This window comes from Vicugna pacos, chromosome 6, assembly GCF_048564905.1.
Source record: "Vicugna pacos chromosome 6, VicPac4, whole genome shotgun sequence".
In the NCBI taxonomy this organism is placed as follows: Eukaryota; Metazoa; Chordata; class Mammalia; order Artiodactyla; family Camelidae; genus Vicugna; species Vicugna pacos.
Window position 1 is genome coordinate 3,210,195 of NC_132992.1, and position 25,312 is coordinate 3,235,506.

The following is a 25,312-nucleotide window of genomic DNA, read 5'->3' on the forward strand; positions in this document are numbered from 1 at the left end:
TTCCCCTGATCCTCTGAGGGTCCCTGAGTGGGTCTGAAAATTAAATGGACAAAAACGGATTAATGGGAGAAAAGTGTGCAAATTTATTTAATATCAGTTTTACACGACACAGGAATCTGCACAAGGAGGCGAAGACCTGAAGAGGGGGAGAGTGTAGCTCAGTGGTACAGCGCGTGCTTAGCATGCATGAGGTCCTGGGTTCAATCCCCAGTACCTCCATTTAAAAAAATTAAAAGGAAACAATAAAAAGATCATGGTTTCCAGGGTTTGGGGAGAGGGAGGGTGGGAGGAATGAATAGAAGGAGCACAGAGGATTTTTAGGGCAATGAAATTATTCTGTATGATGCTATAGTGGTGGCTACATGTCATTATGCATTTGTCAAAACCCATAGAATGTACCGCGTCAAGAGTGAACCCTAATGTAAACTGTGGACTTTGGTTGATATTAATGTGTCCATGTTGGTTCATCGATTGAGCCAAATATGCCACACTGATGAGGGATGTTGCGGGTAGGGGAGTGTATATGTGTGGGTGGGAAGGGCTATGTGTGAACTTTCTGTATTTTCTGCTCAATTCTTTTGTGAACCTGAAACTGCTCTAAAAGAATAAAGTCTATGTTTTAAAAAATGGGAAAAAAAAAGACTTTAAGAAACAGTCCTGTGTGCTCAGATTCTTTCTGGTGTCCCTTTGTCTTCAGAGATAAGGGTGGTCCTTTCTTCCGGCACAGGTGGGACACCTCTCATATGAGGGGTTTATGACCTATTTCAGAGGAGAAGGGCAGGGGGAAGGTCCCAATGACCTTCGTGCTTCTGCTGTTTTATCAGACTCCTTCAGCTTAAAATATCCAACATTCCAAGGGGCCATATTGGGGTAGTGAGTCCTGAACCCCAGCAAGATCACTGGGGCCATCTTGGAAGCTGCCCGCCATACAGTGGATGTGAAATGTTTATGATCTTAAGTGAAATGAAGACAAGATTCGAAACAGCCCACACGGGGTGATCACATCTGAGTAAGACAATTTGGGAAGAAGATGGGAAGAAGTTGGTTAAAAGCTCCTACACACCCCTAAAAACCAAATGGGGTCTGCACGATTAAGCACCTCTATAAACTGGGTCTTCTTTTCTGCATATGAATTCATTTATGCATCTTTTCCCATCTATTTATCCTCTAAACTTAAGTAATTAATTTTCTGGCCCTTGGGGGGCCAAGGAGCTGAGGAGGAAGGAGTCCAGGACTCACCATCTGTCCTTGAGCTTGTCTGAGCAACAAGCTATGAATATCTGCTGGGAGAGCCTCAGGGATGTATTCCAGGCAAATCTGAATCTTTAATCTCATTGCATATTCCTGGGTTGATTGGAGCCGGAGGAGTTGACTTTGGGGTGATGCTGAGGCAGCATTGTTTGGGGAGGATCTGGTGTAAAGGGGGTGGCAAGGAGTGGAGAGACAGGAAGTGACCCAGAGGAAAAGGGGAAAGTTGTTGACACAGCGGGAAAACACTGGAAAGTTGGAGTTTCAGACCCTGCTCGAGTCAGTCACTTAGTGTGACTCTTTCAAGCCTCAGTCTCCTCATCCATAGAGTGGGATGGAAATAAGCAATATTGCCCTTCCTTGTTCAGTAGAGTTAAGAGAGATTGATTATGCAGAGAAATATACCCTGTGAACTGTAAAGCTCTGGACCAGTGATGATCTCCTCAGGGATTAACTAGAGCAAATAGACCCACCTCGCGTCACTGAGCATCCGACGGGAGTCAAGTCCTTCCCCGACCACGGGCAGAAGGAAACGGTGGCTCCCACATCCTGAGCCACCGTTCCCTTCTCATCTCTAACGGGTTATGTTGGTGGTGACTTTGCTTCAGTTAAAAAGAATGAGGTTACCGCTAAAGAAAGACGATTTGGGAATAACCATAGAAAGCGCAGTTGACAAGGCAACTCCACTTTTAGGAAGAGATGTGCACACACGGGTATGAAATTACATCAACAGGCATGTCATCGCGGCATTCTTTGCGAGAGCAAAGCATTGTAAAGGAGAAAAAATGTCCACCCGCAGGGGACCGGTTAGATCAATTATGGAGCATCCAGACAATGGAATGCTGTGAAGGCATTAAAATGAATGAGGCAGCGCTGGGTGCGCCGATCCAGAAAGATCTCCAACATATATTATAAAATGAAAAAAGAAAAGCATGTGGCCAAACAATATTATCACTAACGTAGAAAATCAAACAAAACGGCTGATACCTGTATGTACCCAAGGTGCATGAAAACACGGAAGAAATGTAGGGCGGGCCACTGGCCAGTGGTCATAAGTGGTCCCCTGGGGGAGGGAAGGTGGGGGAGGGGGGCAAGGAGAAGGGGTTTACCCTTTTTAGCTTCATATACTTCAGGGATGGTTGCCATTTCTTTGTCATGTGAATATATTCACGTGTTAGATTTTTTAAATATATATACAAATTTATATTACATATATATATAATATATACAAGCCTTAGACTCTTTCACTGTCTCTGGAATATTGGATCCCTGGCTGACTTCTGAGACATCACTGGGCCCTGTGAGTACTTCTTCCTTAGCAGGGAGTCAGCAGCCTCGACACCCTCCCTGTAGAAGGACCCAGGCTCCCCTCTTCCCAGACAGCGCCTCGCCCCGGCTGAGGTGCTCTGTGTAGCTCTGAGGCCTGTCACACCAGGACCCCAGCCTCCACGCAGGCCTGCTCCCTGCCCAGGGACGAGCCCTGGAGCTTGTTCTCACACCCTCTGGATGGGGGGGAACCCACCTTTATTCATTTATTTCTTAAACAAATAGTATTCAACGGTGGATAAAGACAAGGTTAAGTCTAGTAAAGAGGCAGAGTCAGTCTTCTAAGTAAAAGTGAAGTGGGGTTTGCAGTGGATGCTCTGGAAGGCAGCCCCAGAGAGGGTGCTGAGGACACAGAAGCCTCCCTCCTTTGCACCGAGACTCTTCCGCTCTCCGCACCCCCATCCTCACCCTCGCCCCCCTCTGTGACCTGGAACCTGAGGGCTTGTCTGTGGGTCTGTAGCAGCTGGTCCAGGGCTCCCCATGAGTGAAGATGAGGGGAGAAAATGTGAGGCAGGGCCTGGGAAATCATCAGCGGGTGAGCTGAGACCAAAGCACTTCGGTCGGGAAGCGCTGGCTGGGCAGCCTGGCTCCACACCTGTCACCATCATCCTTGCTAGTTCGCAGACACCAGCTTCCAGCCATCCAAGGCCAGCCATCGAAGGCCACCCTTCACGGCACCATCCCCTCCCCACCTCTGCCCTGCAGGGGTCCTGGGCAGCAAGACCACCACTGAGTGCGCTATTTCGGTTTGGAATTGATGGTTTCACTGCCAATGCCGGTATCTGGACCAAGAAAAGAATTCTTCCTCTGTGCCGTACGCGTGTGTGGGTGTGGGTGTACACGCGTACTCTACTCACAGGTTCATACTCTGTGGACAGGGTGTCAATTCATTCCAGATTTACTGGCACAGCCTCAATTTCACATTTTTGGCCACCACAAACCATTGAAATAGCTTGAAAATTCCACTATGATTATTTATGCAGAACTCCTTCAGTCTTGTTCCAAAAAAAGGATTTGAGAACCAGCTTTAGTGTTGGTTGATATACTTCAGCAGGGTTTAAAAATAACAGACGAAAAAAAAAAAATTCAGGGAGAAAGGAGAGTAAGGTGACACAGAAATGCATAACTCACGTCCTGTGCGCGTGCTGGAGGCAGGCCACAAACGTATCTCAGAATTTCCAAGCAGCCAGAGCTGAGACGGAGAGAAGATGACATGGATTCCTCCTCTGGAGACCTGTGGGAATTTCCCCCAAAAGTCCTCCGAAAGATGAGGTGTGACTCAGAGTTAGAAAGAAACAAATTCATGCTCCGTGTCTGAAGAGTGGTTTGGTTACACATGACTGCATGTGTCGAAACTCACAGTTTTGCAACGGAGATTAAAGATTAAGATTAAATTTTGTATTGAAGATTTGTGCATTTCACTGCAAGCAAGTTTCACCTCGAAAAGAAAAGAACCGGAATGTAATTGATGATATGCATGTGTTTGCACATTTTTATAAGGAAAGGTAGGGGCTCTGAGAAATGAAGGGGAACTTGGAAGTCACCATCAACACTCAGGTAACAGGCCCTCAGTTTTGTTCACAGAGCCAGAGCTAGCAGCAGCCCTCAGAATCCGCTGACCCCCCCAAGCATCTTGCCCTCAGGCAGTGACCAGGGTTTTGGGGTGCAGAGCGCTGGTCTCAGGGGACAGAAAGGACTGGCTCTTGCAGACCCTACAGTGTGGAGGGATTTTGGCATCTCCCAGACCAAGCTCTCAGATCATGGAAACCCCTTGTCAGGCCGTCAGGGAGCACTTACCCTCTGAGACCCTGTGCCTCGCACAGAGAGCCCCTGTGAGAGGCAGAGCTGAAATTCACGATGGTGTTGATGACGGAAGTGGTTCACTGGGGCTTTTCTCTGTGCCGGGCACCGCGTTATGCATTTACATCATGTCATTTAATGCGTAAGTGACCCTATGAAGCAGGTAAGCAGGTATTATTGTCATCCCTATTTATGCATGAAAAACGGTTCAGAGAAATTGAGTAACTTGTGTGTGACACTCAGCTGGCAGACACTGACCTGGGATTCAGAGGTATTTTGACTCCAGGGTCTTGGATCGTGACCACTGCCCTCTGCTGCTCCACAGGCCACCCTCCCCATCCCCCCGTCTCCCTCCTTCCCCATCTTCTCCCGTGATGGCCTGTCATGGTTGACTTGTCTGCCCCCTCCTCAGGAGAAAGTCTGACTTGGGCCCAGAGTGATCCTTTTTAAAAAATTTCTTTAAATTTATTATTATAATATTTAATTATCATTTTTTATCTTGGTGGGGGGGTAATTACATTTATTTATTTTTAGAGGAAGTACTGGAGATTGAACCCAGGACCTCATGCATGCTAAGCATACACTCTATCACTTGAGCTATGCCCTCTCCCCCTGAGTGATCCTTATAAACCAAACACCCCACTCCTGCCCCTGTACTCCTGCTCCCCAGGACAGCTTTGCACCCCGGGATGGGCTCTTTTCCCAAACACTCCCTGGAGACACACCCACACACACACACACCCAACCCCTTGATGGGCTGAACCAGCCCCATTCTCATCCCTTCAAATCCCCCACCTCCATCCCAGCCCAGCTCCTGCAGAGACAACTTGAAAACAGCCTGTCACCTCTTTAATAGAACCCCAGAGCTAAGGAAGACTTCAGATGGCTGCTAGCCAGCCTCCTTTGTTTTCACAGAAGAGGCAACAAAGGCCCAGAGAGGGTCATGGCTGGCCCAATGACATACAACACTAAACCTGGTCTCCTGGGACTTGTCCCTTAGCTCAGGGCTGAACAGGGCTGAGTTGGGCTGCAGAGCTGGGGGGTGTAGGGTGGATGGGGCCTAGAGACCCAACCCCCACCCCAGAGAGAGAAAGATTAGCTCCTCGGGCCAGGGAAGAGAAGGGCTGGGCGCTGCAGTGTCAGCTGGGAGCACCTGAAATCGTAGCTCTTGTTCTAGATAGGGAGCCTCAGTCCCAGAGAGAGGCAGTCCTATCACTGGATCCCACAGCCGGCTCCTGGCAACACGGAGGAGGCAGGAATCTGTTTTCCTGAATCTCTGGTATCCTTCCCACGCCTGCCCCTCGCTTCCCCCTATAGGATCCTGCGCGGGCTGAGCCGGGCCTCTCCCATACCCACACCCACTGCACCCCCGGCCTGGGACCCATCATTGCTCCCCAGGATGGAAGACCAGACCTTTTGCTTTTCCCAAGTCCCTTCCTAAAATTCACAGAGCTTGGGCTCCGGCCTGGGACCTGCAGAAGCCGTTGGCAGAGGGGCCCCCACCCCTGCAGCCCCTTGCAAGGAGGGACCAGGAGGAAGCTACAGAGGCCTGACCATCCTCAACATGCTGCCCCAGGGACTTCGGACCGCGCCCTCCAAGAGAAGAGTTCTACCCTGGTTGCTCCAAGCAGCCCTGGAGTGGGATGGGGTAGGGAGAAGTCGGGGGTGGGGGTCACCCAGCTGTGAGGCCCATGTCCTTCCAGTTTGGAGCCTGTGAGGGAGAACGAGGATCAGATGGTGGAGACGGTCTGCACACAGACCCCAAGCAGCAGCCCTGGCGTGCCAGGCTGACCGGCACCCCCTCCCCCAACGCAAACACTCGGCCCCTGGCTCTGAGGGAAGGGGGCATTTTTCAGAGGTGACATCAGCTCTTAAAGTTTTATGTTTCTTGCCAACCTCAGCCCTCAGCCCGGAGAGCAGAGTCCCCAGGCCTGGTGAGGCAGGCAGCAGCATCCCTGCAAACAGCACACCACTGGCCCTGGACACCCACAGCAGTCCACCCACAGAAGAGACGGCCATCGGGGTGGCTGTGCAGTGGTCCGCTCACCCTGAGGACACAGCCCAGCCTGGTCACTGCAGGGCAGATGCAAGAGAAGAGAAGATACCAAGCTGCCAGGTCCCCAGACACACCTCAGGGCCTTTGCACATGCCCTCCCTGCTCCATGCCATCTCACAGATGCCTCCACACTCAAGTATCTTGTCCAAAGTCCCCTCCCTGTGAAGGCAGCCCTACCTCCTTGAGCCCCTACAGGGTCTCTGTCCATCTTTCCATCAGAGCCCTGATCACTAGCATAGTGTTTAAAATCACCTTGCTTCCCCTCTCCCTCGTGCCTCCCTCCCCCACCAGACTTCAAGCCCCTGGAGGGCTCAGACCAAGTCCCCTTTCACTCTGGCAGGAAGAAATTCATCAACCACGAAGGGGTAAGACCCGCCCAGTTAAGGGGACACAGTGAGGGCTTAGCTAAAAGCAGGGAGGCTGGAGGCTGAGTGAGATGAAGGGGGCTGCAAGGGGGAGAAGGGAGGCGAGGAGGGAGTGGGAGGGGGTGCACTGCAGTGAAGGAAGCACAGTGGGGGACCTGAGAAGATGGGGCGGGGCATTGTGGGGAGCAGGAGGTGCCGAGCCTCCAGGGAGGGGGTGTTTCAGCAGGCAGTCTTGGTTGAATGAGTGAGTAAAGGAATGAATGAAGGGTCTAAAGTAGGCCAGCCACCCCCACCTCGAGCTTCGCATGCTAAGGTGTGCTGAAGGTGGCACATCAGGCCCAGAGGGGACCAAGGAACTGGGTCGCTGCCCCTCTACCCTGGGAGGGGGCTGACTGGATCCCCAGGCCCAGGGCCAAGCTGCCCGGCTGCTGACTCAGGCTCCGCTGGCCAGCTCAGCATTCCTGCCCTCCCCACTGAATTGGGGCTATTGAAGCTCTTTGTAGGGGGGTTAGGCCACTGGTCACGCCCCCAACCAGAGCCTTCGCTGTGCTGAGGGCTCTGCTCTCAGGGGGCAATGCAGGCCCCCAGGGGTGAGTCTGAGAGTGCTCTGACCACCAGCTGCTGCTCTGGGGGTGTCTGGGACCGAGGACAATCCTGGGTAAGCTGGTGAGGCTGGCATCAGAGAGGGGAGCCGAGTGGAAGGGAATCGCCCTGACCCTTAGGACCGAAGACCCTGGGATGGCAACCCTGCCCATGACCCCCAGCCTGGAGAGGGGTCTCTCTCTCTGCACAGGCCACAGTGTGCAGGTGAAGGTGTCGCAGGGGCTCTGTGAGTTGCCATGCCTCCTCATCAGACTGGAGCTTCCCTCAGGCAGAGTGGTTTCCCCGTTAGACTGGGGCCTTCGCAGGGTATAGGCTGGGTCTCCCCCATCAGACAGGGACCAGGGATGGGTTAAAGCTTTGCCCATCAGACTCGGCCCTCCCAAAGCCCAGTCCTTGTCCTCCTCAGTGATTAACTGGGGCATCGTATCTGGTGCCCAGCCTCAACCACCCTGTGCTGATGGGTCTCAGCAGAGCCACGGACCAGCTGCCCCCGGAGAGCCAACGCTTCTCTAGACAAAGCGCCCCCACCTCATCCTGCTGCCTCCCCCTCCTGCCCTTGCCCCCACGCAGGGATCTGGTCCCCCCAGCCCTGGCTGCACGCACCTACACCTGTCAGGTGTCCTTTTTCAGGTATGGGGGAGGGCCGGGCGCCATGAAGCCAGTGCGGGCTGTCACTCTCTGGTGGGTGCTGCTGCTGGTGTCCGGGCTGGGGGCCACCGGGAAGGGATCCCCAGAAGAGGCCTCCTTCTACTATGGAACCTTCCCGCTTGGTATGTCCAGCCCTCTGTTGGTCTGTCCGTCTGTCCATCTGCCTGTCTGCTGGCCCACCTTGGCTGGCTTGCCAAGTAGTTTGGTGTTTAAGCTTCCTTACAGCTAGGATGGGAAAAATGACTCCATGACGTTGTTCTGAAATAAAAGACACTCCTAACAGATTTTTTTAAATTACTACATAGATAGTAAATGCTCATCAAAGCTAAAATAGTGCAGATAAGTGCTTTTAATGTGTTATGTCTTCTCCCACCCCTGCCCCATATACTCCCACTCCTAGGGAGGCGGGGCAGGCTGCTGGGCAGTGGGCCTGCCCAGTGGCCCGGGGGGCACCGCCCAGGGTCCCAGTACTGGGTGGAGCGTGGGAGGGGGCTCAGGGCCCAGCGTGGGCTCCATACTTGCAGGCTTCTCCTGGGGCGTGGGCAGTTCCGCCTTCCAGACCGAGGGTGCCTGGGACCAGGATGGGAAAGGCCCCAGCATCTGGGACGCCTTCACGCACAGCGGGAAGGGAAACGTGCTTGGGGACGAGACAGCAGATGTGGCCTGTAATGGCTACTACAAGGTCCAGGTGAGTGAGGGATGCGCATGTGTGCGTTGAGCATCCCCTAGTGAGAGTTGGGCAGTGACATGTTGAAGAAGCCCAGGGGACAGTGTCAACCAAGCGCTCTGTTAAACACCCCCTGCCCCAGTGCAACCCCGAGGGGAGGGGCCGTGGTGATGGGGCTTCAGGGCGGGGGTGGGGGTGCCAGGGTGTGGGAAGGCGGGTGTGGGAGGAAGGGAAGCAGGGCCCCCGGAACCTTTCCTTAGTCAAGTGATGGGTAGGTGGATCCTGCATTTTCCTCGACTCTTGGCATATCCCTAGGAGGAAGCGGGGGGCAGGTAGTGTCTACTGCGTAGATGAGGAGTAAGGACAGGAGGAAGCCTGGGCTGGCGCGGGTGACCTGCCCCGTCCCACCCCTGTCTGTACAGGAGGACGTCGCTCTGCTGAGGGAGCTGCACGTGAGCCACTACCGGTTCTCCCTGTCCTGGCCCCGGCTCCTGCCCACGGGTGTCCGAGGTGAGCTGGGGCCACCCTCCTCCAGCCCGGGCCTGGCCCCTTTTGGCTGTGTTGGCTTTGCAGGGACACCGCCGTCCGGGGCGGGGAGAGCATCCCCCCCCCCGCGGTTTCCCGGGCAACGGCTCTCATGCGTTCCGCACGTAGTGGGGCCCCCTGGAGTAACTGTCACACCATCTGAGATCTGATGGTGCTGAGGGTGCCTTCAGGCCTGTGAAAAATCCCCAGGGTCCAGAAATCCTGAGCTTCAGAAGGTCAGAGCCAAGGTCCTTTTTTGTCAATTCCCCTTTTATTTCACCTTCAGCTGACCAGGTGAACAAGAAGGGAATCCAATTCTACAGCGACTTCATCGACGCCCTTCTGAAGAGCAACATTACTCCCATTGTGACTTTGCACCACTGGGATCTCCCGCAGGTGAGGCCGTGCCGGCTCAGAGGCCCCAGGAGAGCTCAGTTCAGCAGTGGGGAGCTTGATCGGGGCCCCTGGGGTGGCCGAGGTTGGGGCAAAGGCTGGGGTCTGGGCTCTGCCTCAGGATGGGAAGGTAGGAGGGCGTGGAGAAGAAATCTCTCAACTCATCCACGGCAGGAAGTTCACACAGGTTTAACTGATGTTTGTAATAAATGGTAAGTGCAGATTTCAATGGTTTTCAAAACATTTGGCCTAGAAACAACAAATCAAACTATAAAGAAAGAAGCATCTTTTGACTAAGAGTTGATGGAATAATTAACAAGTTGTTTAGCCTTTTTTCCCCCAGTTTGTTTGAGCTAGCATGGGACACGCTCATATATGAGCTCCCTTCCAAGCAATTTCCATAAAGTCGCAACATGCTTAAGAACATCACTGTTAGACATCACTATTCGAGCAAATTTTTTTTTCCAAGCAATTCTTTCCTTCAACAAGGCTACATGGAGATAATGACCCAGCCAGCCAAGGGGCCATTTATGTAACTCTCTGTGACACAGGGCGGTGGGAGGTCAGAGGATGAGATACTGGCTTCAGGGAGGTATTGGGCAGAAGATGGAGTCCGATCAGGGCTTTGGAGGGTTGGGGCATGAGGTTGGGGGAAGGGGTGCTCTGGCTTGAGAGAGCCTGGCAAGGAGGCGGGGAGGGGCTGGGCAGTGATTCGGTTAGTTTGGGAAGCAGGCTGGCACGGGAAGGATAGCGGTTGGAGAGATAGTTACGAGGGTAGACAGGGATAGAAGGAGATTCTCCACAGGCCACGAAGCTGGGGCTGGGGGCGTGGAGCAGGCTTCAGGGAGATGATCTGAACACCACCTTCCAGCTTCTTCCCTGGTGAATCGCCCTCACTGACCTGCCCCTTTGCCTCCCCTCAAACCCAGCAGGGAGGGCTCAGCAGGTAACCTCAATGGACCAAAGAATCTTGGGAAAACCCCTCCCTGGTAAGCAGATGGGAGAGAGCCCTGCGCTGAAGGAAGCAGAACCCACTCTCACGACAGGCTGCTGGGAGGTCCTGACCCCTGCGCGACCCTCACAATCCTAATCAGAGTTTCCACGCCCAGTGTCATATGTGATTTCTTCCGAACTTATATATTCAAGATTCTTTTCCCATGTTCAGACCTCTTTCCCCTGGAAACTTTTCTTAAATATTCACTCCATCAAATTCCTTTTAAGCATGAGAATTTCAGGCTTCCTCTGCTCCCTCCCTCTTGTTTGTATAAGGCACATCTCCGCAGTTACGTTGTCTCACGGTTCATCGCCGCCACCATCGAGTCTTAATGCCCAAGACCCCGCATCTTTGCCCCTCTTTCCCCTAAACATCCTCTGCAGCTGTAATCCCCCATGCTTCTCCCCTAAACTTGGCCAGTCAGCTCCCAAAGTCTTTTCTGGAGATGGGCCCTCAGGGCACCTGCTTCTCTCTCTCCTCCTGCTTGCAGCTGCTCCAGGTCAGGTACGGTGGGTGGCAGAACGTGAGCATGGCCACCTACTTCAGTGACTACGCCAACCTGTGCTTTGAGGCCTTTGGGGACCGGGTGAAGCACTGGGTCACTTTCAGTGATCCCCGGGTAAGCAGGGCCCCCTCCAGGTGGGAAACCCACTTTCCGGCCAGGAGGCTACCTGGTCACTTCTCACGGGTCCTGTGGTCCCCCACTTGCCATCTCTGCAGACAGTGGCAGAGAAAGGCTACGAGACGGGCCACCACGCGCCAGGCCTGAAGCTCCGTGGCACTGGCCTCTACAAGGCGGCACACCACATCATTAAGGTGAGGTGGGCCCTTCCGGGAGTGAAGGCTGGGCTCCAGGTGGAGGGCGAGCCCCCGTGGCAGCTCAGCCTGAGCCTGAGCCTGAGCCTGAGCCCAGTCCTCCGCCACCTCACACCTCAGCACCTTCACAGCATCTTACAGCATCCCCTTCCCTTCCGTGAGGACTGATGGGGTGTGTCCTGTCGTCCGGGCTCTCCTGCACACTGTGGCCCGGGTGACACAGTGACTGCTCCCTAGAGCTTGCAATCTAGCCAAGGGGCTGGAGCACACGCATGTGGAAACCTGTCACCTCCAGGTCCAAATTGTCCTGTGAGGAATGGGGACTGGAGGAAGCGGGAGGGATGACAGTGAGCTCGGGGTTCCAATCTCCAAGGAGTGAGCGAAAGTGACGGGAGGTTGGTGAGAGACAGCAGCAGGGAGAGATTGGGAGCGCTTGTCTGATAGCATGGGCTTCAAAGGACCTGCGGGTTTTGAAGGAAGGAGAAATCGTTTGAAAGTACGACAAAGAGCAAGGCAGACGCTGCCCTGAGGTATGTGGGATGTGCGGGGAAAAGTGGCATCTGGTGGAAAGAGCTGCAGTGGAGGTGGTCTGTAGGGGCAGCCAGGCTCAGTGAGGGCAGGAGAGTGAGGACGACATGGAGAGAAGATGCCAAAGCTGAGCTCCAAGCCCACCAGAAAGGCTGGAGAAGCGGGTGAGGGAATTGGGTCAGCCTCCAGGACACACGTAAGGGTCCGGGTGATGACGACTAGGGAACAGGGAGGCGAGGCATGATCGGCTGGCCCCCCTGGACTCTCAACAGAAGGTGAACGATCTGATCAAGCGGGCAGGCAGGGGGCCACCGGGGACATACCAGACCTTCAAATTCATGTCAGCAAGAGAACGTTCTCATTTCTTGACTGTTTGGCTTGGGATTTTGTAAACCGTGGACGTCAGTGGGTGACTGGGCAAGAATATGGAGAGAAGACAGTCCGTTTCTCAAGACTGTTCCAGGTGCTCGGTCTTTTCCTAACTTCGCAAGCACCTATGGTGAGTGCACTACCTGGCTGCCACCGAGGACAACCAGGGACAAAACAAGACACGTTCGCAAAAACCTCAGAAACGATAAATAACACAAAGCCGTGGTGCATGTGTTTATGCCAGATTTAGACCATGCTTCCTCCACGGTACAAAGAAAAGGGAGGTCAGAGGAAGGGAGACTATGGATCAGGTTAATCAAGGCTGGATTCACGAAAAGGATAGGACTTAAACTGGGTCTCTATAGAGTTCGGAAGGAGAGACAGGTCAGCTCGGGTTGCACGGGGGGAGAGAAGTGGACGAGGCAGGCACCTCGCATGGCTCCTTCCTCTTCCAGGCCCACGCCCAAGCCTGGCACGCCTACAACAGCACATGGCGCAGCAGGCAGCAAGGTGAGCTCTGCCGCCGCGTGCGCTGGGGACGGGCGAGCGACCGGAGGAGCGAGGTCACTCCTGCCTGCCACCCCTTTTCCTTTCTCTTATCAGGTCTGGTGGGGATTTCATTAAACTGCGACTGGGGCGAACCTGTGGACATGAGCAACCCCAAGGACATAGAGGCTGCCGAGCGGTACCTACAGTTCTGCCTGGGCTGGTTTGCCAACCCCATTTATGCCGGTGACTACCCCCAAGTCATGAAGGACCGTATCGGTGAGCCACGTCCAGATACCGCAGCAACAGTATGAGCGCAAACGAAATGACCAAAAGGCAAGGGGTTGGAAGAACACACTAGGCTGGTTTGGGCGAAGCAGTCAAGGAACAACCCAGCCCCTAAAGAACTGAGAACTGGTTATTCGAATTGGGAGGGCAGGGGATACCCAAACACATTCCTAGACCTGGAAACTGAGAATTTCAGAAACCAGGGGAGGGGAAAGAATTAGCATTTCCCTGGGCTGCTCTCTCTTGTATTCCATTGTCCTGTCTCCTCCTCGCCCTAACCCTCCACTCCACTCCATCCAACTGCAGTGAATTAGAAGTGAGAAGTCAAAGACGGTCATGGGTGAGGTCACTTCTATTGCTGGTTCTTTCCATCACCTGAGAAATACTTTCCAAGCTCTGGTTTCCACAGTGTCAGAGAAGAGAATAAAGACAGAGCTCACAAGGCTGTATTAATTTGGATGCTTTTAACTGCCACATAACAGAAAACTCCAAATAAAATGACTTGAAAAGTAGGGGATTTATCATCTCACTTGAAATCCAGGAAAGGGTGGTCCAGGGCTAGTTAATCCAGCCCTCAGGGATGTCTTTGAGAACCCAGATTTATTCCATCTTTCCACTCTACCACCTTTAGCTAGCCTATCAGCCACTCCCCGTGGCCACAAGATGGCTGCAGCTGCTCCAGGCATCACATTTTTACACATCAACACCCTGAGGCAGAAACAAGGGAATAGCACTGTACCCCGTTTTTAAGAAAAAGGAAAATATTCCCAGGAAACAGCTTCTACTCCCAGCTGACTTCCCTTTGTACTTCAAGGGATGGAATTGTCACATGCTCTAAGGTGCCCTAGGCCACCAGGACTAGGGCCTCAGAGGCTGGGGAGGGGCCAAGACTCCCATAAAGGATGTGGCCCTTTGGAAGAGGGTGAGGAAGAGGGCATGGAAGAAGACAGGCATGGGACTACTGGGTAGACCAGCAGTGTCTGGTCACAGGAATCCACACAAATAATTGTGTGACTTTGAGATATCAGCCCACAACCCCTTAACAAAAAGAGACAAGGATGACATTGAAATAGGTTATAATCTCGCACATCAAGGCCATTTTAGATTAGATTAGACTAAGACAGAATGTTTGAATCAACATTTCAAAAATTTCCGTTTCTCAAGCACAATTGATCAAACTTATCTGGGATAGGAGGCAGAAAGTTCTAATTCCAACTCTGCCGCTAACCGGTGAGTGATTCTGGGCAAAGTGCTTCACCTCTTTGAGCCTGTCTTATCACCTGAGAGGAAGGGATTAGACAAAATAATCTCTAAAAAATCTGTTGACAATAACCAGTTGTGTGACACATCTGTACATAAACAAAGACACACTCAAAACCTGGAGAATGATTTCCTCTTCAAAGCCTTCAAATTCAAAATCTTGAGAATGTTCCTGTAGACACACCTCATCCTTCACAGGGTACATTTACTCTCGTGGGATCCCTATTGCAGGCACCACACCAGCATTGTACTAAAAAGCCAAACTGATTATTTATCACAGAACAGTTCTTGGGCTTAAAGCCAGTAATTCCAGACCCCACTGACTCCAACTCCGCAATAATTCAAGTGGGAACAGGGCTCAGTTTTCCCCCTGTACAATGTGGAAAGAAAGATCCTATAAGTAGTTTTGTTTTTTCTTTCCCCCCTTCAGGTTTATTGAGTATAATTGACAAATGAAACAGTTAATATTTTCTTTAGTAATGAAAACATTCTGCCTGAAAGCTCATTCACAAATTACTTCCAGGCATCTCAGAAGCATCCTTTCATTCACAATAGATGTACGAAGAGAGGTAATTCTAGACCAGCGCTCTCCAACAGAAACTTTTGGTGATAATGGAAGTGTTCTGTATCTGTGCTGTTCAGTGTGATAGCCCGTAGCCATTTGTGTCTATTTAAATCCAAATTAGACAGAATTAAAATACTCAATCCATCAGTGTGACTGAGTTAAAGATGCATTCACACTAACCATATTCCAATAGCCACATGTGGTGAGTGACTATTGTGTTAGACTCTCCAGTGACAATTCCTGTGGTTTTTCTCGAGTTTAAATGTAACTGAAAGTAATAACGTGCTAATTTTTTCAAGGGATTTAACAGTACAATCTTTTCACTCATTTAATCTAAACCAACAGTCTCTTTGGAAACGTTTTATGGCTGTATTTTAGATCAACTCATAAAATGGTACTTTATACATTTATTTTAAGCTTTTTTGCATAGATTATACAAGGATGTGTTTCAGATTTTTTAAAGCACAAAATGAGTGAACAGTCACGCTCCCCCCCCCACTGCTCCTGTCCTCCCCACAAGGAAGCCACTTCCAGAGGCGGCTTGTGCGTGTGTGTGTGTGTGTGCGCACACGTGCGTGCATGTACTTGGACATATATCCAAGATGCTCTGCATCCTTGTTTCACTTGAACATCTCTCTTGGCACTTTTCCATGCTGCTGTGTGAAGCACTGCCTCCTTCGCTCTAACGGCTGCAGTGTACTATGGATGGATACTCCATCATTTAAGTAATCAGCCTCTCCTGACAGACCTTATGTTCTCCATCTTTTGCTACTGACCCTTAACGAAGATCCTAGTATATATATCCATTTACATGAGAGGGTACAGTGTAGGATAAGCAGATTAAGAGCTGGTCAGTGAAAGGACATACATTTTTACAATTTTGAAAGATAGGACAACATTGCCCAACACAGAGGTTGTACCAGCTTAGGCTACAAGACGTGAACGTGACCGTGTCTCTCCCCAGTTCCCTTCCCGGACGCAAGCAAGATGACCACTTTTTGATATAAGGAACAACCTAGAAATCCAACTCTACACTTTTTTTTTCCCAGATAGCTACACAACTGTCCATACACAACTTACTGAGTAATCTCTGTACCAAAATGAAAAAAAAAAATAAAAAAGAAAGAAAGAGAAACCAAAATGAAAAAAATAAAATAAAAGAAATCAAAATGTAAAAAAGAATAAAAAGAAAAAGAGAAACCAAAATGGAAAAAGAAAAGAAGTAAGGAAAAAAGCCAAAATGGTTAAAAAAATTTTTTTTAAAAGAGTTAGTAAATATTACTTTTAAGCAATATAAACTTAAAACTTTTTGGACAGTATTCATTGTTGTCAAAATTCTAGTTTGAAAGGCCAAGGCTGTACTTTCCACTTGGATGAATCCCAACGTCCAGGACGTGGGTCACAGCTTTTCTGTCAACGTACCAGTACCATCATGGTACACGACAGCAGAATGACTGCGAGAAGATCGAACTTGGTTAAACTCTGTTTTCCTCTCTCATTAGGAAGAAAGAGTGCGGAGCAAGGCCTGGATACGCCGAGGTTACCGGTGTTCTCCCTCCAGGAAAAGAGCTACATTAAAGGCACATCTGACTTCCTGGGACTAGGTCATTTCACGACTCGGTACATCACAGAAAGGAACTACCCCTCCCGTCAGGGGCCCAGCTACCAGACCGATCGCGACTTAGTGGAGCTGGTTGACCCAAACTGGCCCGATCTGGGCTCTAAGTGGCTATTTTCAGTGCCGTGGGGATTTAGGAGGCTCCTCAACTTTGCTCAGGTGATTATCACATTAAGCTAAAGGACATTTTTGACCTGAATTGATGGTTTTACAGCTTAAGCTCAGATGCTTACATTTTAAATAAAAAACCCAGTTACTCATACCTCAGAAGCTACCAGAGATAAGTCTTAAAGAAAGACTAGTAATGCCTAGTAACTTCAGCTACAATTCTAATCTCATATTCGGTTATTTCGCTGCCCTTCTCACCTGTAATGGAATGTGTGGGAAAGAACAGACTTGAAGTTTATTTCTTCTAAAATGATACTTTGTCAAGAAATATAGCCTTTCATCCAAACTTGCCTCCTTCCTACATTCATCTCTAAATAAACAGGTTAACTGGCATCTACTAAATGTAAACACACCCAATGAGAACACAGCAGGCTTTCAGTATGTGTCCCCGTGATTCCTTTCAGACTCAGTACGGCAATCCTCCCATCTACGTGACAGAAAACGGAGCGTCTCAGAAATTACACTGCACCCAGTTATGTGATGAGTGGAGAATTCAGTACCTCAAAGGATACATAAATGAAATGCTAAAAGGTGAGACACAGACCAAGATGGTCTTCACGTATCTATTTAACTTGGACTGACTGAAACTCATAGATGAAGACATAAATGAAAAATTACCTTCACAATATTATTTTTCCAAGTAAGTAAAATATCTTAAAAATGGAATTCAATGTCTTTACAGCTATCAAAGACGGTGCTAACATAAAAGGGTATACTTCCTGGTCTCTGTTGGACAAGTTTGAATGGGAGAGAGGATACTCGGACAGATACGGATTCTACTATGTGGATTTCAACAAAAGAAATAAGCCACGCTATCCAAAGGCTTCGGTTGAATATTACAAGAAGTTGATCGCTGCCAATGGCTTTCCCAATCCGAGAGAGGTAGGAATGGTTATTGATGTTACTCATCCTGGATTTTAGAAGAGCCAGGCAGCTGGGGTGTGCCAAGTTTGGCAAGCACCCCACGGGGGTGTGTGGGAGCAGAGGCCCTTTGACTCTCCCCCAGCTCTCACCACCTCTCTGCTTATTGCTTAGAGTGGGGTACAGACACCTTAAAATGCAATTCTAGCACGCAGAGCACGAAGGGCAGTCTAGGGGTAGTTAAATGTTATCCTAAATGTGGTGTCTTAATGCAAACAAATGCTCCCTATCCTCCAACATACAGGAAAAGTAAATCAAATGTACAACATAATTTTCACTTCCTTCCCCACCAAATGGCACAGCCATACAGATGCACTGGTTCCAAAATGAGATTAAAAATAAACCTCCCATTTTTAATAACCTACAGGTTTTTTCTCCCAGCTGTCTATTCTCTATTTTCTGTTGTTGCACCTAACAGCAGGTGCCTTGTATTAGGCAGGGACTATAAGTTGTAATTTAGAGTGTCTTTAAAAAAAAATTTTAAAAAACCCTCGCTTGTTTATCAGCATATTTTCGGGGTGAGCCTAGTGGGACTGTAAGTAGCAGTGACTGATAGCTGTCAGGCATTGAGTAGTTCTGCATGACTAGGAAATCACTAGGTTACAAGCTCAAGAATAAAGAGTGCTCTTGGGCTCCCTCACAATGATGCACACAGGTGTTCAATAAATAGTAACTCATTTAAACTACAAGTAGATTAAAAAATGTGTCTTACCCCACATTCTTCCCAAAAAGATTTTAAACAGTTGAAACACTAGTCTAGGACAACTTTACTTATCAAGTGGGTTTTTAATTAGGTGGAAAGTTGGTACCTCAAAGCCTTGGAAATCTGCTCTATCAACAACCAGATGCTGGCGGCAGGTGAGTTTGATTCTTCCCTTTGATAATTAAACTGTGTAATCATATATAATGGCATTATCAAAACCTCAAAATGTCGACCTATCTTAAGTCAATCTTCCAAAACCACATGCTTAGAAATGGATTTTTTTTTCACCTTTACTTTCAAGCAATGTCAAATGGCTATCAGCATTTAAAATATTTTTTAAAAATTTACTATGAAAAAGAAGTATTTTATCTATTTTAGTTTGATCCTTTCTGAATCATACTGTAACTTTATAAATCTACTCCTGTGTTATACAAAGTGGGCTTTGTTGGAAGGAGGGGGAAATTCAACCATTATACCAAATGGAACAAAGGAAAATCAAAGAACCCGCCATATATTACATTCATTCATCCCACAAGTAATTATTAAGCAGTCACTGTTTAGCTCAGGGGTGTTTTAAGCCCTGGGGACACAGCAATAAACAAAACAAGGTCCCTGCTCTCACAGAAGGCATTTCTCATGCAACAGGATCTAAAAAGATCAGAGGTATAGAATGACCAGGCTGTAATCATGCATCAAGAAATGCCAATGCACATCATTTGTTTCTTTGGATTTTGTCTTTCTCGCTATATAAGGCCAATCAGAGAAATACACTTCCTGTTTTAACAAATTCATCTTTAATGTGATATCAGAGGCGGAAAATGCCAGTCCTACCAATGCATCTGTTTTTATAGGCCATTACACCACTGTTCCCTCGCCAACCTAAAAAATCAAGCAATATTAAAGATATATGTTCCATTAAACTAAACTAAGTTTAATGGAAAGACATGATGTAGAATTTACTGTTGAGCCCAAGAGCTCCATGAGAGTGAGACCTGGGCCTTACCTGTGTCGGTAACCGAGGGGTGTCTGGCACAAAACCTAAAAGCAGGTATTACAGACGATAAGGAAGCAAGATGGCGAAGTAGAAGGACACTCGTAGCTCACCCTCTCCCACAAATACACCAAAACTCACATCTACGGACCCACTCAGCCAACCAGAGCACCTGCCCAACTCCGACAGAAAGAACATCACCCTCTTTGGAAGACAAAGACACCAAAAATCTGGTTGAAGTAGAAGAGAACAGGAACAAAAGTAGTGAACTGAAAGGATCAGAAACCATGTGTGATGCAGTTATGATAAAGGATTAACTCACCAGACGAAGAGGGGAAAAACTAATGACCATCAGTTTCCTGCTCTGCAGAAAGGAGATTCTGATAGCTTGCATATGAAGGAAGTAAAGAAGGAAAGTGGAAAACGGACATTAAAAGCATCTGTGACTTCACGTGTATTTGCGAAGACTGCCTCACTGGCTGGTGGTCTCCTACACATGAATGACAACAGCAGTTTAAGTGAAGGAGATCAAGGTCGTGGCAGGTCTTCAAAAGAAAACATCTACTAAAAAGGACAAGGTCAAAGAGCAGATTAGTTCTGTGGATGACCCTGATGACTTAACTCTGTCACCGGAAACAGCTTCCGAGGATTGCGAGTCGCTTTACTCGAAGTATAAGAATATCCTGTTGCTAATCAAACAACTTGGCCTGGAGTGTAAAGACTGTTAACTTATTGAAAATTAAGGATGCAGTTCATTTATTCAGAAGATTAACAGAACCTAAAGAAATCAACTGTGAACTACTTAGAAGAAAAAATTTTAAAAATGGAAAATAAAGTTAACAGGCTACAAAAAGAGCTGTTGGAAACAAGGGAAATGAATTCACAGAATGTCAAAATGTGGAGTGGGTACGAGAGCTCTGCAGTGTGAGATTCACATTAAAACAAGAAACAGGAAAGAAAAAAAATTGCTGATATAGTCTATGAAAAAAAAGGATGACTTAAAAAGAAAAGACAAACAATACAATGAACAAGTTCACCTGAAACAGCAAGTCCGAGCACTAGAATTCGAACTGAAGAGCTTAAGGCATAAACCGAGCCAGGCCTGTGTGAGACAGCTTCAGCAAGGACTGACTGACACCCGAAAGAAACAGCCCATGTCGAAGGCCTCCCTGGAGGTGACAGCGCATCATCAGACTCCTTTAGAAAATGAGACACAGGATTTAGAGAGGAAATTACATCAAACTGCAAATGAAAATGCTGATCTTATAGCAAAACTGGAATCTACATCTTCAGTATTTTTCCATCTGAATGCAGAAACTCAACTTCTTCTAAAGGAGTTATTGTCTATGCAAGAGATGCAAAACAAATGTGAAAAACTAGAGGAGGAGAAAAAGAAGTTGGAAGAAGTAGTGAACCTCAAATGTCACCTAGAAATGAATACCGTGGAACGCAGTCAAGTGCAGCAGAACAAACGGGAGACTGAAGAGCGAGCAAGACAGGACGTAGTAGAAAAATGGAAAGGAATCAGCCAGTTTTTACAGGTACAAGCACCATCTCAAGAAAACTTGAGAGAGAATAAAAATGCTTCAACAGGAAGTCAAATGGAACACAAAATTAAATATCTGGAATCTGAACTCCCCAGAAGTAAACCTCTGCAGTTCAATTCTAACAAAAAAGAATTAGAAAAATACAGACAACTGCACCTGGAAGAGCTAGAAAACAGAACGCAATTGGCAAGTCAGCAAAACTCGGCTAACAAGAGGCTGGCAGAGATGAACACTGAACTTCAGATGGAGAAACAGCACAAGAGTTCTTTCCCATCAGCACTGTTCCTACAAGGCCTGTTGACGGGCCACCTTCCGCTGAAAATTTTAATAATAGCTTAGAGCCCAAAAGGATTTTCTCCGACCCTTCAGCTAGCACGGGCGACTACTTGTTCAGGATGCAGAAGCTGGAAAATAATATAGCTGAGATGTAAAAGAAGCTACTACTGAACTCCACTCTGAGTCCTACAGACTTTCTCTTGGATCTACGGACGAGTCAAGTCTAAGTCAAGATCTGGTTTTGAAAGCACGTCAAGAATATGTGAAGGTTTTGAAGAAGTATATGATCTAAAAAATAAATGCGAAAAATTTATCTGCTGCGCTGTTAAACATTTTCGTTACTTCCCGTTAAGTAAGATATTCACAATGCTTATTAAAGGGAAATATTTTTGCATTGTATGTGCATGATTAAAATTTACGTAGTATTTAAAAAATAAAATAAAAGCAGGTATTACATAAATGTCCACAAAATATGCTTATAACTCTTAAAGATTATTTAGCTATGTTAAGACTTACCATAAAAAATGTCAACATAGAAATCCCTGTACCTCTTAAGATGCTCACTAACATCTTTGAAAGGCTGCAGGTGTTTCCCAAGGAATTTTCTTTCATCAGTCCCCGCAGTGAGAGTTACAGGAACTGTGGAACATGGATGCTAATATTCTGAGTAAGCACAAGCATTAACACACATGCAGACTTTAATTTCTGTACCTATGGAGGAATCCAATTTAAGTATCCTTTATCCACTTAATTCACCAGGTTCTCTGATGGCAAATAAGAATAATTAGAAAATATGACGATGCCCCTTTCCGAGCTTTCCCAGACAGGGGAAGCTTTCAGGAGGAAGCCATGCTGGCCGCGTTCTCATCCGCCATGCCGTTCTCTCCCCTCCGCAGAGCCCCTGCTGAGTTACATGCAGATCGTGACGGAGATCGTGGTCCCCACGGTCTGCACCCTCTGCATTCTGATCGCTGCGGTTCTCCTGATGCTCCTGCTGCGGAGCCTGAGCTGAGACAGGCTCTCCCGTCCGGCGGCTGCATCCTTCACAGGGCACCTTCAGGCTCTTGCTCCTTTCTCTGCTCTGAAGCTTTACATGCATCTCTGTTTTCAGGTTCTGTGATAATTACCTTTTTTTTTTCCTCTTTTTTTTTTTTTGGCGGGGGAGGAGGGCTTGTGCTGGGATTTAAGAATGAGAAAATAAAAATAAGCACAAATGAAATAAAAACCACCTGTAATCTCAGCCCTCTCAAAGTCAATGTTAATATTTTGCTGTATGTTATGCACCTATTTTCCTTTTGCAAAAGGGGATCATAGCGTACAAACTGCTGTGTGATTCGGATGTTTCATTTTAAAATCTCCCCAAATACTATTTTAAAGTAGAAATGATTGCCACATCAGCACTGCCCTACAAATGAGAGACAGTCAATCATAGATAACAATCCTTTCCTATTAGGCAACCAGGAAAAAGCATTAGGTGGGCACCAAGCAAATGAGCACATTCGCTTTTCTAAGAGAAATTTTCTAATGCTAAATTAATTTCCTTTACTCAATGAAATACCTCAAAGAAATATTATACATATAATTTATAAATCTTCTCTGTAACTAGATTTTTTTAAAGGTCCATTTTATTCTTAACTATGCTAAAATGCTAAAATTAATAACCACTTATTTGGGTACAAAACACAGTTTAAGAAAGAATGATGTTAGGCATTTTATTCATGATCTGACTCTATTTAATGCTGTTTCTGAAACACAAAAACAGTAAGATAGTAGAAAATGCTATTCCATTAATTCTTTTGGTTAATACTACCTCAGATTAAACAGTTTAAAAAGGGTGTTTACAACTGGGGCTCAGTCCTACAGCTAGGCTGGGTTACACTTGTTTTTAACAAAACTTCGCTTTCAATGTCAAATCAGCATGCCTACTTAGGGTTTTTTTCTTCCAACAATGGTACTGAAACCAAACTCTCTTTCTACTATAGATACAGATTTCAAATGCAAAGACATTACCACTTAAAAAAGTTTTTTTTCATTTCTCCGGTTTTAGGATTAAACTGTCAGGTGACTACAGAAGGTAGAAAGGAAATTAAAGACTTGCACTGCTCAGTAACACCTGGTAAGCCTTTTATGTGATTACTAATAATCCATATTCCAAATGTATTAAATCAGCATTTATGTTGTAGAAAGAACAAAAACATAAGGTACTTAATATATTACACAGTATTGGGAGAGAACAAAAAATGAACATACTACCTTAGAGTGGACCCCAGCAGCACATATCACTTGAAATGCACCTGGCTGCAGGTGACCATGTTAGTAAAGAATATTCTTTCTTCCAGGCTACTGTTCAATGTTAACTCAGAAAAATCTATAACCAGAGAGACAGAGAGATCAGAATCGTTTACCACCCTGCTGGCTTTTCTACTATACATCCTGCTGAATTTAACAGTGATTAAGCAGCAGCCTGAATGACGTGTGTGTTCTACTTTCAGAGAATTTATCAGACAAAAATCAGCAAAGGCGATTCCTTTAAACAGTAAACCCTCCTGATGTGTCGAAAACATGACTAAACAAACTAAAAAAGCAAGCAGATTTTTTTTAAAAACTCTCTCTTGTTAATTTGGGCATCTACTGCTTTATTTTTTGTGCTTCATCCTACAGTTAAACAACTGTCTTTTTCCCCCTCGTAATATAGAGTTCAGAAAACATTTTCTACTTAGGATTTATAGTCTTGATACATAGCCTTTTTTTTTTCTCCTGAAGATGACTGTTTTTCAAAAATAAATGGTATAATTAACATTTAGATGAGATAGCGTCCACTTCCTTGGGGGTCAACATTTTGGCTTCCATATACCCACCATTACCAACGACATTTGCCGAGCGCCCACTGGGGTGAGCAGCACTCTACTGGACACGGTTTTTCTCCCTCATTAACTCCAAATCATTATTCTTTCTTCCCAGGGCAGCTAAAAGTACCCTCTTCTCTCTTCAGCCTTCCTGCTTTGGATGTCAACTATTTTACTCAAGAGCATCATTCCATTAGACATCTTACAAAGCTAGTATTTGACCTAAGTGCTCAGTCCAATGACACAGTCTAGTTTTGTAAATGCTTATGATCTGGCCAAAAAAAAAATTATTGGGCCTTAATATTTATAACTGAGGCTTTGTTTGAATAACCCATGACTTTTACGAATGAGATCCTCCTTCAACAGTGGGCCTTGCTTTGGGCCAAAGGTCACTGGATAATTTCTAGACAAACACATCAAGAATATGTGATGGGTAGAAGAGGTTATAAAGTTCAAGTCAAAATGGAGTTTGAGTTTGTTTCCAAGCAGGCAAATATATGATTTCATAAAAATTCCTTATTTTCCTAAAAGGAGTCTCTGGACCAATAGATGAGCACAGTGTTTTAACTCTTAACATTCAAAATAGCTTTCATTCTTTTTTTGAAGCAACCTCATCAGAAAGACTCTAGAAGACATGTTCAGCATACTGCACTATTTCAGCATCATTGGAAAAAGGCATTTAATCTTGTGTGAATCTCCTCATCTCAGAGGTTTAATCTTTATGTAATAAAGTTTATTTTTAAATGGCATTTTCCAAAAATGTATCACATTTATTCATGTCTTCAAAACTTCTTTTAAATCATAAAATACATTTCTTTAAAAAAAAAAAAACCTGAAACAACAAATGGAGATAAAGTAAAATGTATGAATTGGTGGGTTTTTAATCTTAGTTGCACAGTGGAGTCACCTGGAGAACTTTAAAAATTACGATGTCCTGGCTCTGCCTCCAGTGATTCTGACTTACTTGGTCTGGGTATTAGAACTTTAAAAGCTCCCCAGATGATTCTAATGTTCGATTAAAACTGAGCACCACCCTCTGCCCTCACCATTCCACACCTCAAGGTTAAGCTTTAATTGTCTCCTTTCAGACCTTTTTCTATGGTCCAGGCCCCTATTTTTGCTCCTGCAAACAATACCACCATTAATAATCTGGTCTGTAGGCCTTTTTGCACAGGTCTAGTTATATACGTGGAATAAATTCTTAATAATGGAACTGCTGGGCCAAAGAATGTATTCTTCAAAAATCTGGTGAATAGCACCCTCTACAGAAGCCACACCCCTTCACACTCCACCCGGCAGTGTGTG

The 25,312-nt window shown here is 47.0% G+C and overlaps 2 protein-coding genes and 1 long non-coding RNA gene across 6 annotated transcripts in view; 1 reads left to right on the top strand and 2 right to left on the bottom strand.

Moving 5' to 3' along the window:
* Window positions 1-3,620: 3,620 nt before the first annotated feature.
* Window positions 3,621-9,255, bottom strand: LOC140696759 (uncharacterized). The gene is made up of 4 exons (XR_012073238.1): window positions 8,565-9,255; window positions 8,002-8,271; window positions 4,372-4,526; window positions 3,621-4,012 (listed from the first exon to the last, which is right to left on the bottom strand). It is a non-coding gene; the product is annotated as an uncharacterized lncRNA (long non-coding RNA).
* Window positions 8,051-24,756, top strand: LCTL (lactase like). 3 transcript variants are annotated; one of them, XM_031679535.2, is made up of 13 exons: window positions 8,051-8,168; window positions 8,571-8,734; window positions 9,136-9,223; window positions 9,525-9,634; window positions 11,116-11,244; window positions 11,346-11,441; window positions 12,794-12,848; window positions 12,942-13,103; window positions 16,440-16,714; window positions 17,128-17,254; window positions 17,406-17,605; window positions 18,439-18,502; window positions 22,058-22,173. In XM_031679535.2, exons 1-13 carry the CDS (start codon window positions 8,051-8,053, stop codon window positions 22,171-22,173), a joined length of 1,704 nt encoding a protein of 567 aa, XP_031535395.2. The 3 variants fall into 3 exon arrangements, 1 of the variants encoding a protein (XP_031535395.2); XR_012073237.1 differs by lacking the exons at window positions 8,051-8,168; window positions 8,571-8,734; window positions 9,136-9,223 and adding exons at window positions 23,209-23,277; window positions 24,123-24,756 and having other exon boundaries at window positions 9,381-9,634; window positions 22,058-22,272; XR_012073236.1 differs by lacking the exons at window positions 8,051-8,168; window positions 8,571-8,734; window positions 9,136-9,223 and adding exons at window positions 23,209-23,277; window positions 24,614-24,756 and having other exon boundaries at window positions 9,381-9,634; window positions 22,058-22,272.
* The window catches only part of ZWILCH (zwilch kinetochore protein), a 35,159-nt gene continuing 31,688 nt past the window's right edge, over window positions 21,842-25,312 (bottom strand). For both annotated transcript variants that reach the window (XM_015243876.3, XM_072962199.1), the window contains 2 exons: window positions 23,415-23,529; window positions 21,842-22,337 (listed from right to left, as the gene is read on the bottom strand). In XM_015243876.3, coding sequence (XP_015099362.1) covers window positions 23,441-23,529 — 89 coding nt within the window. In that variant the 3' untranslated portion in view covers window positions 21,842-22,337; window positions 23,415-23,440. The remainder of the gene's footprint in view (window positions 22,338-23,414; window positions 23,530-25,312) is intronic.

Excerpts from the sequence above, each read along its gene's own strand:
- LCTL (XM_031679535.2), top strand. The coding sequence starts at position 8,051 with ATGAAGCCAGTGCGGGCTGTCACTCTCTGGTGGGTGCTGCTGCTGGTG. Across the intron at positions 8,735-9,135 it reads ATGGCTACTACAAGGTCCAG|GAGGACGTCGCTCTGCTGAG; the intron begins GTGAGTGAGGGA and ends CTGTCTGTACAG. Across the intron at positions 17,606-18,438 it reads GCTTTCCCAATCCGAGAGAG|GTGGAAAGTTGGTACCTCAA; the intron begins GTAGGAATGGTT and ends GTTTTTAATTAG.